The 18,375-nt window shown below is 52.8% G+C and overlaps 1 protein-coding gene and 1 non-coding gene across 15 annotated transcripts in view; both read left to right on the forward strand.

Moving 5' to 3' along the window:
• The first annotated feature begins 654 nt into the window (after positions 1-654).
• On the forward strand, positions 655-728 carry TRNAL-GAG (transfer RNA leucine (anticodon GAG)). The gene has a single exon. It is a non-coding gene; the product is annotated as a tRNA-Leu (tRNA).
• A 3,267-nt stretch (positions 729-3,995) lies between these two features.
• HSPG2 (heparan sulfate proteoglycan 2) overlaps positions 3,996-18,375 on the forward strand; it is a 202,675-nt gene continuing 188,295 nt past the window's right edge. For all 14 annotated transcript variants that reach the window (XM_060276274.1, XM_060276279.1, XM_060276277.1 and 11 more), the window contains exon 1: positions 3,996-4,381. In XM_060276274.1, coding sequence (XP_060132257.1) covers positions 4,106-4,381 — 276 coding nt within the window. In that variant the 5' untranslated portion in view covers positions 3,996-4,105. The remainder of the gene's footprint in view (positions 4,382-18,375) is intronic.

Below are 18,375 nucleotides of genomic sequence, written 5' to 3' on the forward strand. Positions count from 1 at the left end.
ACCCATTTCTACAGTTTCCAGACAGATAATCTAATCACATGTCTCCCTCTGCAGACATAGCTGCCAAGTTTTCGCTTTTCTCGCGAGGAAGCCTATTCGGCATAAGGGAAAATCCCTGTAAAAAAGGGATAACTTGGCAGCTATGTCTGCAGACAACAATTGAGGCCTAGGCAAGGGGCCCATAGCTGCCAAGTTTTCGCTTTTCTCGCGAGGAAGCCTATTCAGCATAAGGGAAAATCCCTTAAAATAAGGGATAACTTGGCAGCTATGCCCTAAGGGGCCTGGAGGGGCCAGAGCTAGCTCTCTTATCTCCCTCCCTGATCTCTTGCAATCAGCTGCTGAGTGGGTTCCTTTCAGCTCATTCCCTCTTGTTAGCCTTTAGCTCTTTCTTTAAAAAAAAACCAAAACACCACGATCTGCCTTTAGCCCCTGGGCAATTCGGCTCCAGGGACCACGCATTCGCTCCATAAGATGCACAGACACTTCCTCTTACTTTTTAGGAGGAAAAAAATGTCTCTTATGGAACAAAAAACACTAGTAGTGTGAAGAAGTAAAATAGGTCAGTGCTTAACAATAATTGATGGATAAATGAATATTAATACAGTAATAGAATGGGGTTATTAAAACTGCTTTTCGTTGGGCTACAGCCAAACAGCCTGGATAGCTCGGTTGGTTAGAGCATGGTGCTGAGAACGCCAAGGTTGCAGGTTCGATCCCTGCATGGGACAGTTACATATATTGCAGGGGGTTGGACTAGAATGATGCTCAGGGTCCCTTCCAACTGTACAATTCTATGTTACACAAAGGGAGGGCTAATGGGAACTGAGGTGGGGTGCATCACACTATGTCACCCCCTCCCTGAAAGAAACGTATCAACATGACACATCAGAAAACCACAACCACCCCTCCTCCAAAGTGAATAGTTTTCTTTTGAATCAGCCAGTTTTAGGGAAAAGCCACATAAACCAGCAAGGAGTGGGGAGCCGGGAGGTGGAATTGGGACGTGTTCAACGTTAGCACGGCAGTCAGTGCCTGGAAATGTGTCTTAAAAAATTACCCCCTGTGCTGGAAGGAGGCAGTGCAAGTGAGGGCTGGGTGAAGCTCCATTGCTTCTTTTTTCAGGCTGCCTTGGAAAGAGAGCGATTCCAAGAGAAAGAAGGAGCATGTCCCTTGTCTGCCGGGAGAGGGCAGCCGCGAGAGATCTTTCCTGCAAACCTGTACAGTATTACACTTTTTAAAAATCCCAGGAAAATGTCAGAAAGAGCCAGGGTGAGTGGATCAGACCAAAAGGCTATCTTGTTGTGCCCCATCCTGCTTCACACAGCAGCCAAGCAAGGGAAAGGCCTTAGCTCAGTGGTAGATCCCCACCCAGGGACCCAGGTGGCGCTGTGGTTAAACCACTGAGCCTAGGGCTTGCTGATCAGAAGGTCGGCGGTTCGAATCCCTGTGACAGGGTGAGCTCCTGTTGCTCGGTCCCAGCTCCTGTCAACCTAGCAGTTCGAAAGCACGTCAAAATGCAAGTAGATAAACAGAAACCGCTACAGCAGGAAGGTAAACGGCGTTTCCGTGCGCTGCTCTGGTTTGCCAGAAGTGGCTTTGTCATGCTGGCCACATGACCTGGAAGCTATACGCCGGCTCCCTCGGCCAATAATGCGAGATGAGCGTGCAACCCCAGAGTCGGTCACGACTGGACCTAATGGTCAGGGGTCCCTTTACCTTTACCTTTAGATCCCCACCCAGGATGGATCCTTCCTGCCTGAAACCTTGGAGAGCCATTGCTGCTGCAAGTCAGTGTGGACAATACCGGTATATTGTCCAAGGGTCTCGTTCTTTGTAGGGCAGGTTCCTATGAAGAATGGCTGTGGCGTTTGGGACTTTTTTTAATTTAGAGGGGGAAATGAGTCAGAGGCGACGGCTTAGAAGTTTATAAAATTAGGCCTGGCCTGGAGGAAGCGGACGGAGGCAAGGTTTCCCCCCCCCCCCCTCTGTCATAAGACCAGAACTTGTGTGTGGACATCCAATGAAGTTGATCCAGGATGGATAAAGGGAAGTCTTTCTTCACAGAGCATGTAGTTAAATAATGGAACTTCCTCCTGCAGGAGGCAAGTGATGGCCACCAACTTGGATAGCTTTAGAATCATAGAACTGTAGAGTTTGTAAGGGGTTCCGAGGGTCACCTAGTCCCTAACAGCCCGGTTTAGGGAAGTTTTTAATGTTTGATGTTTTATCGCATTGTTGTTATTGTTTAGTCGTGTCCGACTCTTCGTGACCCCATGGGCCATAGCACGCCAGGCACTCCTGTCTTGCACTGCCTCCCGCAGTTTGGTCAAACTCATGTTCGTAGCTTTGAGAACACTGTCCAACCATCTCTGTCGTCCCCTTCTCCTAGTGCCCTCAATCTTTCCCAACATCAGGGTCTTTTCCAAGGATTCTTCTCTTCTCATGAGGTGGCCAAAGTATTGGAGCCTCAGCTTCACGATCTGTCCTTCCAGGGAGCACTCAGGGCTGATTTCCTTCAGAAGGGATAGGTTTGATCTTCTTGCAGTCCATGGGACTCTCAAGAGCCTCCTCCAGCACCTGTATTATTATTATTTTGTTGGGAGCCACCCAGAGTGGTTGTGGAAACCCAGCCAGATGGGCGGGATATACATAATTTATTATTATTATTATTATTATTAGGATGGCATTGTGTGGATGTTGTGCCCAACTTCCGTGCCTGAGCAGCAGTGAGTGCAAAATGAACAGCCTTGTGGAAGGAAGCACACCAGGAAAGAGGGGTGCTTGTGTTTCTCAGCGGAGAGGGGTGGCGGGGGTCTGCAGAAGCTGCCCCCCACATCAGGGCAGAAGGCAGAAGCAACACGCTGAGGCTACCTGGATAGTCTTGGGGTCAACCTTCCACCTGGCTTACCTGATCCCACAAACAGACAGCTTCTCCCTCACTCAAACAAGATATGGAGAGTGAATCATTAACGGCACTCATCTTGCTTTGGGGCTGTCGCAGAGCAAGGGGTGGGGGCTGATCCGTAGACCCCTAAGGGTGGGGTGAGGGGAACAGGAATAAGCAGGAGATACCTAACATTGTAAGAAAAGCCCCCCCCCCTGGGTCATGCCAGTGGTCCGCCTGGTCCTGCCCCCTGGAGAACCCCCTCCCCCAGGTGTGGGGCACTGAGAAAACAGCTCTGCTTGCTCCCCCAGTCATGATGGAGAGCCATTGATGGGGCCTGGGTCCTCCCAGGAAGAACAGAAGCGAAGGGGATACAAACAGGCAGGATATAGGTGGTTCCTTCTTCCTTCCTTCCCAACAGCTTCTGATGGGTGGGAGAAAACGCAGGACAGATTGGATGGGCTCTACTTTCCTGTGCATACACAAACACACAGGAAAGCGGGAGAGCACCTGCTTTGCATGCAGAAGGCCCCAGGTTCATTCCCCGCTGGCAGCATCTCCAGGCAAGGCAGGGAGAGAATCCCTGTCTGAAACCACGGAGAGCCATTCTGCCACTCAGTGTAGGCAACATTGAGCTAGATAGATGGACTAAGTAATAGGCAGACTCCTATGCTTCCATTTAAACGAGTCCTTTATTTGTGACTATGAGGACTAGGAACTTGCTTTGTTTTTAATTTTTAAAAGACCACAGTTCAGCCGTGGGGCATCTGCTTTGCATGCAGAAGGTCCAGGGTTCAGTCCCAAAGAAGGCCTAATCCAGTCCAGCCTCCTGTTCTGACAGTGGACACAGTGGTATTCTGAACCATCACCACCTTAGAGGCAGAGCCGAGCTAGTAGACATCGGGAATAGTGGATGGAGGCCTGCCCCTTCCCAATGGGTGGGGGAAAGAGGGCTTTACTCCCCAGGCAAGGTCTTTGGGGGCGAGGGGAAACGCCCCCTCCTCATCTCATCCCCGTCCCGTCCCGGGAAACTCCAGGCCAGCTTTGCCGGGAGGCTGGTGGAGCCGGAGATTTGGGGCGGTGCTGCTTGGCAAGGGAGGGGAGGAGGAGAGGCGGCCGGGAAGGAGGGGTCGACGTGTGTGTGGAGGGGGAGAAAAAGTTTTGCTGGGACTGCCGCGGGCTCGCCCTTTCGCCCGGCGAGCGCTCCGCGAGAGGAGGCCGATGCGCGAACGGGGCATCTTTGGCGACATCACCCCCCAGCTGCAGCGGCGGCCGCACCGTCGAAGAAGCGAGGAAGGAGGAGAAGGAAGGCTCGGTGCGCGCTCCCGGGCGCAGCAGGAGGAGGAGGAGAACGACCCCAAGCTCTTGCTGCTCCGCGCGCTGCAAATGGGAGCCGGGAAGAGGGAGCGGAGGAGGTCGCGGGGCTCCCCCTCGACGGCGCGCCCCTCCGGCGGCTGCTTCTGCTGGGCGCTGCTCCTGGCCGCCGCGCTTCTGGGCGTAAGTGGCGCTGGATGGTGGTGGTGGGGCGCTCCGGGAACGGCTTGGCCAAAGCGGATCGGCGCTGGGCGTCGGGAAGATCGGAGTTTGGAGCGGGAGGCGGGGGGGCGTCCGGAGATGCCTTCTCCTTTCTTCCTGCCCCCTTCCTTGCGCCTGGGTGGCTCCTGCCCCTCCCCGGCCGGCCCTGGGTGGGGTGCCCGCCTGCCTGTTCGCCTCCCGGGCGTCTAATTTTAAACGTGGGACTGGGGAGGCTATTCATGGCGCGGCTGGCGTCGGCGGGCTGACCCAGGCCCGGCTCGGCCGGCCACCGGGCTCCGCCACGTCCCCGGTGGAGTTTGGACCATGCCCGGCTGGAGGGCGCCGGCCAGGTGGAGAAAGTCCCGGCGTACCCGGGGCGCTCTCCATCTTCCTTTTCTCCTGGCCCGGCTCTAAATTTAAATGCTGACGGGCTCCAGAGAGAGACAGAGACAGAGACAGGGAGACCCGTAAAAATAGCAGTCTTAAAATAAAATGGAAAAGTGTTCGGAGCTGCAAAAACTTGGCCGCGCTCTGCGAGGGGCGAAAATTGCGCCCGGATGGAGAGAGAGGGTGAAATTTGGAGAGGTGGGGAGACGTGCCACCTGTGGTGCCCCGTTAGGCGGGATTTGCCCTGAAGTTGTGGGGTTCTGAGTGTTTCCACACCACTGGTACCCCCTCTCCAAACCACATTCCTTTAAGGGAGCTATGTCCAGCAAAATGGCGAGATCCCTGGGGTCCAGTTTCTGCGCACCGTGGGCGACTGGGTTTTGCTTCCTGGCGAGCGGAGAGACGAAAGGTGGCAGCCCGATACGTGGTCTGTGGGCTTTTGAGCTGGGGCAGCGGTTTGAGGGGTCCGGCATTGGCGCCCCCTAGGCAGGTGTCTGATTGGAGGGGGTGGGGGGTCCTTCAGCGGCAACAAACGGCCCCTGAATTCATCGCGTGGTTGTTGGAAGAAGTTGTTTTCTATTACTGAGTCAACGCTTTGACCCGATGCCTGTGTTGTCTACACAGACTGGCAGAAACGGCTCTGTCCGGGTTTCAAATGTGGGGCATTCCCAGCCCTACCTGGAGGATGCTGTGGGGGGGGGTTGAACCCAGGGCCTTATGGTGCTAAAGGGGGCTGCACTGATCCATTTAGACACTGATCATCATCATCAGCAGCAGTGGCTCTCCTGAGGGTTTCAGGCAGGGCAAACAGCCCTGCCAGGAGATGGATGAAATGTGCATGCCAAGGAGATGGTCCGACACTGAGCTTGCTTGCCTGCCTTCCTCATTTGGGGTTTCCACGTCAGGCACCAAAATATTAATTTGGCTTTCCCAGCCAACCACACACCCCTCTCCCCTCGCTGTGCCAGATTCCGCACTGATGCCGCTTTTAGAAGATGCCCCATTCCGATGCCATGAGCTTTTGCCTCCCACGTTTAACCACCCGCCCCTTGGCAGCCAGGCTGCACTGTCCCAGCAGCCTCACTTCCCCCTTACTTCAGCCTGCAGCCTCCCAGTGAGCCCAGTATGTTTCCGAGCACAATTCAAAGTGTCGGTGCTGACCTTTAAATGGCGTTGAAGGAGTGTCTGCACCCCCATCGTTCAACCTGGACACTGAGGTCCAGTTCCGATGGCCTTATGGTGGTTCCCTCCCTGTGAGAAGCGAGGTTGCAGGGGACCAGGCAGAGGGCCTTCTCGGTGGTGGCACCCACCCTGCGGAACACCCTCCCGTCAGATGTCAATGAAATAAACAAATATCTGACTTTTAGGAGACATCTGAAGGCAGCCCTGATTAGGGAAGTTTTTAATGCTTGAAGTTTTATTTTGTTTTAGTGTTATTATTACCCATTCTCTTGACCTGTTGCCTTCCCCCTTCACCATCAGGGGAGGGGGGGTGACTGGCAGGCCAGCCCGCTCTCCCCATGCTAGCCAGCCTGCCTTTCCACCCACACAGACAGCCCTCCGCACTATGCGCCGCTAACAATGGGCTGCTTTGTGCATGGCTCTCTGAGGGTTATGGGAAGAAAGAAGGGGGGGAGGCCCAGCACCAGCCACTCCTTGCCCTGGCTGGGCCCTTTTCCTGGAGGGCACATTCCTCGAGGCCTCCCCGTGGTACGGCCACACCCTTGGCAGAAGGTGCTGCCGCGCCACTATGCGCTATGCCTGCTGGTGTGCAAAGGAGGGGGGCCAGAGGTTGGGGTGGGGGAGAATGTGCCATGGGGTTTGGGTCAATTCAAGGAAAATGGGATCAGGTTGGCGTGCCGGGCAGACATTTGGAAAGCCCCCCTGTTGGTTGCTCTGGAGCGATGGAAGGAGGAGGAAGCTGCCTTGCACTGAGACAAGACAGCCGCTCCACCTGGTTCAGTAGTGCCTGCACTGGTTGGCAGCAGCTCTCCTTGGTTTTGGGGCAGCCCTGCGTGGAGACACCAGGGACCTTGCACATGTGAAGCAGGTCCTCCGCTGCTGTAAAACAAAACCAAGTTGCTAGTTCTCATGGTCAGATTTAGCGAGAGGCTCAGGAAGCTGCTCTGTAGTGAGCCAAAATGTTCCATCGCTGGCTAGCAGCAGCTCTCCAGGGTTTCAGACAAGGGGGCATGGTTGGTCAGCCCTATTCAGTGGAGAGATGCTGCCGGGGATTGAATATGGGACCTTCTGCATGCCAAGCAGGTGCTCTCATGCTCAGCTGCAGCCCTTCTCTCAAACGGACAAAGCTGCCTTATGCTGAGCCAGACTTTTCATCCATCAGTATTGCTCACACCCTCCAGGGTTGCAGCAGGATTCCCATTCCCTGCTAAAAGTAGCGATTCTAGTCCTCGTGGTTCTGCAAAAGGGCTGATTTGAATAAAAGCTGCCTTATTTGGAGTCAGACCATCGGCCCATCCAACTCAGTAATGTCTGCACTGTCTGTTAGTGGGGTTTCTCTTCCCAGCACTACATGGACATGTTGCCAGGGATTGAACCTGGGGCCTTCTGCATGCCAAGCAGTGGTCCTACCACTTAGCTACGGCTGTTCCCCGAAGGCCTGCCTTCTGTCTCCTCTTCCGGCTGCATCTGTGTTCTGACCCATCTCTCTTCCTTCCCACCCCCAGTTTTTAGGAGTGCCAGTCTGGGCTGGGGACTCTGGAGAGAAACAGCTGGTGGGGGACACATGCCCTTTCCTTGGGGGCGGTTTCTTCCCCCTTCCTCCAACCCGACCAGCCTGACCTCTCCCTACACCCCACCCAACACACACACATGCCCTGGCTTGCTTTTGGTGGGGAACCTGGCTGATTTGACTGTGGAATTTGCATGGGGTTGTGGGAAGAGGAATCCCTCATCCCAGGGTGGGATCCTGTTTGTGCGTCTGTGTGAAGTGGGGAAATGAAATCCGAGGCATGGCGGAACTGTAAACAGCGCTCTAAATATCATCCCTTTTTTGCGCCTGGATTGGGAACGCCCTATCTCCCCCCCCCCCCCGACTTTATTTGGGCCTTGTCTCACCGGTGGGCAATCTCTCCCAATTGCTGGGGGAACCCAGAATTTGCGAAGGCGGCGATGGTGCGTTTGCTGGCTGCAGAGGTGGCTGCTTCGGAGGCATGCGCAGAGTGCCTTCTACTCCATAAACACCAAGAACACCTCTTGTGCTTGAATCTTGCTTGCTGGTTTCCCACATGCATTTGGTTGTCTGCTGTGAGAACAGGAGGCTGGACTAAGTGGGCCATTGGCCTGATCCTGCCGACCTCTTCTTACGTTCCTATCTGTGATTAGAGTCAGCGATTGAAATCAGCCAGGTGCATTTTATACCTGGCTATCTGCCCCTTGCGACCAAGTGAAGATGCCCTGGTGCCAGGATCATGCCTGACATCTCCGCAATCTGGAGCTGCGTGCCTGGGGATCCTTGGACCTTGCCTGCCTTTCACGCACTAGCAGCACACCCTGTAGAATTCTTATCTGTGATAGTTTATCTGCACAATTGGAACAAAATTCAGGGACCAAAATGTATAGGAAAATACGACTGGCCCCCAAATGGCAAACTAGACAATTCGTTTTGGCGACTGTAACCCTGGTTTATATCATAAGTTTCTAACACTGGGTAGAATGTGAGGCTAGCATACAGATTTCAGACTTGGTGTTGCTTTGTGCTAGAGGGGTGACTCCCTAAAGAATGGGGGAAGCTGGATTGTTAGTACACTTATTTTTTGGCCGGGTGGGGGAGTTTGGGGCAGTAGTCATGGAAGAAATGCCCCCAAGGCTGGGAAAAAGCTGTTCTCCAGAGAACAGTGGAAACCTCTTTATACTGAGTCAGACCTTTGGTCCATCAAGCTCAGCATCTCCTACTCTGACTGGCAGCAGTGCCACAACATTTCAGGCAGCTTTACCCAGAGAGATCGCTGGGGATTTGAACCCGGGGCCTTGTGCATGCCCAGCAGGTGCTCTATCACCAAGCTATGGCCATTCTTAATAAAGTAGCTGGTCAGTGTGAACAGACACTCATTTTCTCATTCTATGACTGTGCCTTCCCCGGTTGCTGATTTTATTTATTTTATAAAATGTGTCCACTGCTTTAACAAAAGCATTTTACAGAAAATTGAGTCTCTGTGTGGGCTGGTGAGGTTTCAGCGATGGGGCATGAGTCTCTCTGGAAGCCAGTCCAGTGGCGAATGGAACGCACCCTGCACAGGTTTTGGTGCGTTGGATTATTTCATATACTGTATCCCGGGAGCGAGCCCTGCAGTTCAGAGTGGATTTGGAAACTGCCCCCTCCCTTGCTTTAAAGGAGACTTGTGTGTGTCCCACCTTGGTGCAAGGTAGCCTGAGCTGCTGCGTCCCGCTTTGTTCTGACTTGGCGCGGGTCCCTTGACAGCTGGATGCCCTATTTCCAAACTGCTAGTCCCTGTGTCCTGACCTGACGCCGTTCTGTGTCTCAAGAGAGATCCGAATGAGATGGCTTGTGGTTGTTTTATTCTGGAGGCTGTATGTACATACTGTATTTGAATCCTCGCTCGGGCATTTGAAGTTGTGAAAGTTGTGCCTTGAGGAAAAGCAGCTCGTAAAATCACCCCATATTATTGTTGACTGATGGGTTGAATTCATAGCCCTTCCTTCCCTAGGAGCCCAAGGTGGCACACAAATCACACAGATTATAGCATTCAAGAAACCACCACAACTGAAACATCCAAAAGCATTTTAAATCCCCAAAGCAATTAAGATTTTAAGAAGCATCCTTCCACCCAATGATCTCGAGGTTGCCAGGAGAGGGATTCTTCAACCACTGCATGCCTGGATAAGCAGGAATGTTTTCAGATTCCTCTGGGAAGTGAACAATGATGGAGGCAAGTGGGCCATTGGCCAACTTCTGGTGGACCTCGTAGTTCAAGGCTGGGGGAGATCGGAGCCCTTTGGATTCCCTTATACTGTAAACTCACATTGTCCCCGCCCATTGTCTGTGCTGGCTGCTGGGGGTTAGAGTCTAGCAACACCTGGAGGTCTGCAAACTTCACATCCCTGAACTAGACCACCCCTTCCCTTCCCTGCCCACTAGCTACCACCATCACACCTCTGCCTTCTTTTAATGGTAAAGGTAAAGGGACCCCTGACCATTAGGTCCAGTCGCAGACGACTCTAAATTCTGGTCCTCAGCTGCACCCCATCTTTCCCTTAGCGGTCAAGGTTCCTGCTTCAGGCCCTCCGTCACGGGACCAGCCAGGCCTTGCGTTCTTGAGCAAGAGGGTCAGTTTAGGATCGCTGACCGCTTATGTCTTAATTCTCGAGGGATCCTGGCTTTGCACTCTTGCGTGGCAGATTCAAAGCACATTGTGGGCCGTAAGGATCCTTGATTTTAAAAAGAAACCAGCCCTCTCCTTTGTTAGGAGTGACAGCGCTAGCCAAAGGCATCCTCCTCCTTTGTTTAGAAAGCACTTGTCTCCTTGCTTTCAGACATTCATTTGGTGCCAGCCTTCATGGAATAAAGCCTGATCTGTCACCATGTCAATTGGGGAGGTCTAGTGCCCATCCAGGATATTTAAGCACCTGCCCGATTGTTTAGCTTTCTTACTTTTCTTTTTAAAAGAGATCTCAACCCATTTTCTTTACGCGTGGAGATACAAGGGGGGGAAATGTTGAGGTTGTATTGTACACAATTGAATTTAATAGCTGGCTGTTGTGTGACTATTCCCACCCTCCTTTTGGCCCCCTCCCCTATTTCCAGGTCCAAGCCAACATCTCTCCCCTTCCCTAGGTGAAGCTGATCCACCTGGGTTTCCCTGCAGTGATCCCCAAAGGATCCCCTGGAGAAGGAGGTTCTTGTTTGCTAGATGACTGTTAAAACATGTGTGGCTTTTTAGTCGAGAGAGCAGGATGGAGGCGCAGAAAATGGTGCAGAAAGCGGGCGAGGAAAAAGGTCTTCTCCCTGTCTCATAACACACAATAACTCTGGGCCGCGCCACACAGGTGAATGCTGGGAGATTCAGGACAAAGAAATGCTCTCTTCATGCAGCATATAGATGGACTATGGAACTCCCTCCCACAGGAGGCAGCGACAGGCACCAACTTGGTGGCTTTAAAAAAGGTTTGGGCAAAGACACAGAGGAGGAAGGCTCTCCAGGACTACTAGCCAGGATGCCTATGACCTACCTCCGCTGCCAATAATAATAATAATAATAATAATAATAATATTTATATCCCACCCATGTGGCTGGGTTTCCCCAGCCACTCTGGGTGGCTCCCAACGGAATATTAAAAATAGAATCAAACATTAAAAACTTCCCTAAACAGGGCTGCCTTCAGATGTCTTCTAAAAGTCAGTTAGTTGCTTATTTCCTTGACATCTGACGGGAGGGCATTCCACAGGGCGGGCGCCACCACCAAGAAGGCCCTCTTCCTGGTTCCCTGTAACCTCACTTCTCGCAGGGAGGGAACTGCCAGAAGGCCCTCGGAGCTGGACCTCAGTGTCCGGGCTGAACGATGGGGGTAGAGAGACGTCCCTGAATTTCAGCTGCTGGCAAAGTGCAGGAGAGGAGAGGGCTCTTGTGCTTAGATCCTCCTTGCAGGTTTTCCACGGGCATCGGGTTGGGATGCCAGGCTAGACGGGCCCACCATTCCCCTCATCCAGCAACCGGGCTCTTCCGAGGGTGCGGCTCGCGAAAGGAATGGGGGTGGGCTCACAGTTTTGAGGCAGGAGCTTTCTATGTCTGGTATCGCCTTCTTAGCGCATTCTTCAGGGAGGCTGTGTGTGTGTGTGTGTGTGTGTGTGTGTGTGTGTGTGTGTCTGTGTCTTCTCTGCCTTTCCTGGGTGTGTGCCACCCCTTGAAGGGGTTAAACTGCACCGCCCTTTCCTCCCCCCCCCCTGCTGTGGAAGAGGGCAAAGGGCACCAGCAGGAATGTCTGATAAGCCAGGTGGGGGCTGCAGGCAGCAGCACCCATCAAAGGCTCCCAGGCGCTGGCGGGAGGGAGGTGGCAGAAAGCAGATCAGGCTGGGGAGGGCCAGAGGAACGAGAGGCGGGGTCTTCTTCCGTCTCCTGGCATGCAGGCAGCTGGCCGGGCTGGCTAGCTAGCATCAACGGCCTTGGAGTTAGCAGGGCAATTTGTCCCAATGACATAAGAAAGATTCCTGCCGGGTCACACCAGTGACCCACCTAGTCGGGCATCCTGTTCTCACACTGCCCAACCAGATGCCCATTCAGTGGGAAGCCCTTGAGCGGGACCTGGGCGCAGCAGCCGCTCTCCCCTCCTGCGGTTCCCAAAAACCGGGATTCGGAAGCATCTCTGCTTCCGGCCGTGGAGGCAAAGCATGGCCAGTAGCCACTGAAAGCCCACCTCGTCCAGGGAGTGCCCTCTGAGCCTTCTTTGCCCAGGCAATCTCTTTCTCCCTCCCTCCCACCCTCCTTCCGTTCCCGGGGCCCCACCCTGCCAGGACTTGCTGGAAGAATCCCTCAATTGCCCGCAAGAGTCTCGTCCGAAGGTGGTTGAGGGTATAGGATCTCTTCCCCGAACCCTTGTGGTGCAGGCAACATCTCTTGATGTCAATGCTTGTGGGCCTTTGTGTCTCTCCCCCCCCCACATCCCCTCCACCCCCCAATCCTCTCCCTGCAGCAGCTGCTATTTTTGAGCCGGCTGTGAAGGATAAATTAGGCACTGTTCCTCGGGAGAGGAATGTGCCCATTGCTGGTCCAAAGCCCAAGCAGAGAATAGCCATTGGTCTTTAAAAGCTATTCAAAGACGGGCTGAGGGGGTGTGGGGGAAAGGAGGTGAAGGCGGCCTGCGGCCTGCGGGAAGTCGGCAAGCCTCTGAGCATGTGCAGAGTGCGCACTGCCTCCTGGGACGAGCTGCCTTTGCGCGCTGACCTGATGTTCCTGTATTTGCGCAGAGTGCAGACCCTGGCAGTTTGCCTTGGACACACCTGCCCCCTGATGCCCAAGAGGAGCCGGCTGCCCCCCTGCATGAGTTCATGTGCTCAAGGCAAATTGCACGTGCGAGGGGAGAATTACTGTCGCGCTCGGGTCCGCTGGCAGTAAATATGAGCTTCGCAAAAAGGTGGAGCTTCCGTGTCCAGAGGCAGTCCACCTCCAAACGCTGGTTGCTCTGAATGTGAGCCAAATGCTTAGGTGCTTGGATGGCTGGCTCAAACCTCCCTGGCCCGTTGCAGTCTACCTCCAAATGCCAGATACTCGGGTCCTGTTTGCAAGCTTTCCACTAGGGCACCTGGTTGGCCACTGTGGGAAGAAGAGGATGCTGGGCTGGACAGGCCTGGTTTGGCCTGATCCAGCTTCTGAGCTCTCTTTCGGTCTTTGTCCTGGCATTGGTAAGGTTTTGCACTCTCCTTCGCTAGCAGAGTCTGGAGGCTACCTGTCATGGGTGCTTTAGTCGAGATTCCTGCATTCTAGGGGGGTTGGACTAGATGGCTCTTGGGGTTCCTTCCAATTCTATGAGCTAGGCTGCTTTTCATCCTGGGACCACCCTGCTTCCCTGCCCAAAGCCTTGTGAACATAAGAAGAGCCTGCTGGATCAGACCGACCAGATGTGGGAAACTTGCAAGCAGAATTGGAGCACAAGAGCCCTTTCCCCCTCCTGTGGCCTCCAGCAAGTGATATTCGGAAGCCTCCATCTGTAGGGGCAAACACAGCTTACAGTAGTTACCAGAGCTAGTAGCCATTGATAGTCCTAACTGAATTTGTCTAAGCATCTTTTAAAGCCACCCCTGTTGGTGACCATCACTGCCTCCTGTGGCAGGGAGTTCCACAGTTTAACTCTGCATTGCCTGAATAAGTCCTTCCTTTTATCTGTCCCGAATCTTCAAACATTCAGCTTCGTTGGATGTCCGCCAGTTCTAGTGTTAAGAGAAAAACTTTTCTCTAGCCACTTTCTCCATGCCGTACATAATTTTTATAAACGTCTGCTGCGTCGCCTTGCCTTTTCTCTGAACTTTCTTTACCTTCCCTGTCTTTTCTCTGAACTTTCTTTTCCTTCCCTGCCTTTTCTCTGAACTTTCTTTGCCTCCCTTGCCTTTTCTCCGAACTTAAAAGTCCCAGACACCGAAACCGTTTCTCATAGGGGAGTCACTGCTTTAGCCGAGATTCCTGCATAGCAGGGGGTTGGACTGGATGTCCCTTAGGGGACCCATTCTACAATTCTATGATTCCCCACCCCTGATCCCTTGGGCTGCCCTTTTTCTGAACTTCCTCCAACACCCTTTGAGAGGGGAGGCGACCAACACAGTCCACAGCATTATTCCAAATGCCGGCTCCCCCATAGACTTGTAGCACAATGAACGTTCTGGTTGCCCTTCCGCGAACCTGTGGCCCAGCCTGGGTGCTGCTTCCCACCTGCCCCTCTGTCCATCTGTCCACCCACCCCCCCGCCGCTGCGCCCATCTCTTCCCTTTTCCCCTTCTGAGCAAACAAGGCAGATTAGGGCTTGTTTTGACTGGGGTCAGTGGGCACGATGCCCGCACGTTGGCTTCTGGGTGCCAAGTTATGCACGCTCTGGGCTGGGCTGGCCCTTTGCCCAAGGGAGAGGAGGAGGAGGAGGACACGGCTGGGTTGGCATGGATGGGCCAGATCACAAACAGAGATACAATCGCCTCTTGGCAGCCGCGGAGCCAAGCGGAGGGTCCCGATTCTGGGCTGAGGGCATCCCGCTGCCTCACCCCTCCTGAACCTGGGTCGGCAGAGGGATTGGGGGGCCATTCAGGACAGGAAAAGGAAAAGCTCGGAAGGCCCCGCTGACGTGGGTCAACCGTGGTGTGCAGGAAGCGGTGGGGGGGGGGCACACTCTATAAATAACCTCTCCTCCCTTTCTCTGAAAGCTCGCAGTTGCTTTGCTCAGATCTCCTGGGCTGCCTGGGCCGTTCCCCAGCCTGGTGCCCACAAATATGCTTTGGACTTCAACTCCCAGCAGTCCCAGCTCTTTTGGACTACAACCCCATGCCCTCTTGCCTATGGATCTGACGGTCTGAGGCAGGTGTTGCAGCCCCTGCTCCCTGGACGCAGGGCTCTGGCCCAAGAACATAGGATGCTGGTTCTTGTAGCTTAGCATTGCCTACACTGGCTGGCAGCAGCAGCTCTCCAGGGTTCCAGGAAGGGTTTCTTTACCCAGCCCTCCCTGGAGGTGCTGCTGAGGATTGAACCTGGGACCTTCTGCATGCCAAGCAGGTGATTTACTGCCGATCTGTGTGTTCCTCTAGCAGCAAAGAAACATTCTAGTCCTCATGGTTCTCTAGAAAGGGTTGATCGAATTGGAAGCAACCTTAGGCAGAGGTGGAGCGCTGGATTGAACATGGCACCTTCTGCATGCCAAGCAAGTGCTTTACTGCTGCATACCCTCCAACATTTCTCTGATGAAAATAGAGATGTCCAGTTTAACAACAACCACAACCACCACAACAACAATTTTATTATTTATACGCTGCCCATCTGACTGAGTTGCCCCAGCCACTCTGAGCAGCTTTCAACATATAAAAATAATAATAAAACATTAAAAATGAAAAAAAAAACTTACCTATAGAGGACTTCCTTCAAATGCCTATTTAAGCAGGGGCCAGCAAACTTTTCAGCAGGGGCCCGGTTCAGTGTCCCTCAGACCTTGTGGGGGGGGGCGGACTATTTGGACTATTGGGGGGGTGAATGAATTCCTATGCCCCAAAATAACCCAGAGATGCATTTTAAATAAAAGCACACATTCTACTCATGTAAAAACACGCTGATTCCCGGACCGTCCGTGGGCCAGATTTAGAAGGCGATTGGGCCAGAACCGGCCCCTGGGCCTTGATTGGCCTTTCCATGTTCTAAAGGTTATATAGTTGTTTATCTCCTTTGGCTCAGTTGTCGCATAGCTCCATACCCTCCAACCTTTCTCTGATGAAAATAGAGACATCCCCTCAAACATTTATCTGATGAAAATAAGAGACATCACCCCAACTTTTCTCCGATAAAAATAGGGGCGTCCTAAGGAAAAGTGGGGGCATTCTGGGATCAATTTGGAAACTGGAGTGGCTTCTTTAAATCCAGGACCGTTTCTGGAAAACAGGGACGCTTGGAGAGTCTGTTACTGCTGATCTGTTTGGTTCTAACAGCAGTGAAACATTCTAGTCCTCATGGTTCTCAACAAAAGGCAGATATATTTGGAACCTGCTGTCGGCAGATGCAGAGTGCTGGATTGAACTGGGCACCTTCTGCACTCAGGGCTCTACCCCCAAATTGTGGCTCGTGCCTGTTTTGCTGAAGCCATTGGGGGGGGGGTTCGGCTGGATTTAGGCTCGACCCTCCGGCTGGGAGCGTTGTTTGTTCCTCCCAGGAAGGCCACGGGCCGCCTCCCCCTCCCCATTCACTCTGATCTGTTACTCCAAGGTTGACATGTAACATTAGCCATGCTTGCCCTAGAGGAAGCAGCGAGGCTGGAGTTACACTTCCCCCCCATCCCACCCCCTTCTTCATAGGAAGCTTTTGCCAAAGCCTCAGCTTTCGATAACCTGCAGTTGCGGGTTGGTTTGGGCGCTCATTGAAAACAGCAAATCTTTTGCAAAAAATAAATAGTTTTTGTTTTGTTAATAAGCAAGATAAGTCAAAGCTAAAGAACATAAAGAAATCGTGTTGCAGAAGGTTGAAAGCAACATAAAGTTGGACATAATAATTGACCCCGGTGTTGCAAAACATTCTAGCAAAATGCCCATTTTCTCATAAACCTGCAATTTCCCCCCCTTCCTTCTGGGTGTGTGTGTGGACCGAGGTCATCCTTACATCTGAAATCAAAAATCAAAATGGCAAATTTACTCAGCCCAGTATGAGATAGTGGTGAGTTTATATATCTCTTTCCCACCTTTGTCTCAGACTGGGACCCCCCACGCGGCTCCTGCGAATTAAAATGACCCTGATGAAATATAATGAGCTAAAAATATTATGCTGATTTTGAATTTCCTTCCCCGCCCCCCACAATATTTTGTGTTGTCTCCGTATTCACGGTTATACCCGAAATTCATTAAAGAAAAGAGAGCTAAAAGCATATTAATTCACAAGAATCTTGTTTGATTTTGAAATTCAAATGCGATAAATGTGAGGTTTATTTTGTAAAACCAATAAAAATATTCCAAAAAGTACCCCCCCACACACAACAAATAGATTGAAATGCAGGTGGTAAAAACAGCACAACACTATTTAAAGGCCATTTCCCTAAAAAGCACAGTCAGCCCCCAAAAGCCTGTTGGAGTCTTCACCTGCTGTTGGAAGGACAGCGAGGAGGGAGTTTCGAAGCCTGGGAGCAGCCACCACCAAGAAGGCCCTGCCTCTACGGTATCTTGAGCGGAGGGCATCGTTGCCAGGGGCTCCAATCTAGGGAGTGGGTGTCGTGGAGAGTCAGGAGCGGGACCTGAAGAGAGTTGCCAGGGCCACAGGGAGAGAGAAATGCCCCCATGGAACATTTGTGACAAAGCGAATGTCCAGGAGAGACGGGGAAAAACCAACCTACCGGTAGCAGCCTATCCATGAGCCAGTCAACAGGGAGCTACTCCTTTGTAAAACTTCACACCCTTGTGAGGTAGGTTAGTCTGCGGCTAAGTGGTGGATTTGAGGACACCTAGTGAGCTTCAAGGCTGAGGGGGGCGGGAATTGAGCCTTGGCCTCTCAGGGTTTCCCAAACTTGAGTCTTCAGCTGTTTCCGGACTGCAACTCTCATCATCCCTAGCTAGCAAGACCAATGGTCAGGAGTGATGGGAATTATGGTCCAAAAGCAGTTTGGGAAACACTGCCCTTGTCTAACCACTAGGCCATGCTGACCCTCTCTTTCTAGCCCCTGGCTGATCGCTCCTGGGGAATCTACAAAACTCCCAAGAGGTCTGCCGTGTTGCCTGCAGACTTCCTTTGTGGCAAGATCCCAGGCAGAGCGAGCGGCCCCTGAGTTTGTGAGCAGCTCCTCAGAGGAAGCCCAGCTGCAACAGCCTCTTCGCTTATGCAGAAATCTCACCCTCTTTCCAGCCACTCTCATCTGGCCTGCGGTTATCCCTGTGTCTTATGCAATGTGGGAAAACTGTATGGGAGGGAGGGAGGGAGAGTCAGAGAGGCTTTTTGGACGAAGCTCAGCAGGGAGCTAGGTGCTGTCTTTGCACGTAAGGGAAGTTGGCTGTGAGCCAGTTCCTTCCAAGGAGAGTCTGGGCTTTGTGACGTGCCTCCCGCCATGCCGCTAGTCCTCATTGCCGAAACCCAGTGTATGTGTGTTTGTGTGCAAGCTCGTGCATTGAACCTTGCATTGTCTGTCCGCTGTCCTGGTTTTGGAGATGCCCATCAGGCTCTCCCCCTTCTCCCCCTACCCCACGGCTGCTCTGCCTTAAGTGGATAATAGCATCCCTTACGTAAATCTACTCTGTGGCCACATCTGGAATAGCAAACGCCTTTCTGGTCAAAAGGAAAAAAAGAAAATGATATCATTGCGATGGAAAAGGGCAACCCAGATGGTTTGGGGCATGAGTGTGGGGGGTGCCTGCCTCCCTCCACATGTTGTGGGCCCTACCAGCCAGCATGCCAGTA

This window comes from Zootoca vivipara, chromosome 6, assembly GCF_963506605.1.
Source record: "Zootoca vivipara chromosome 6, rZooViv1.1, whole genome shotgun sequence".
Classification (NCBI taxonomy): Eukaryota; Metazoa; Chordata; class Lepidosauria; order Squamata; family Lacertidae; genus Zootoca; species Zootoca vivipara.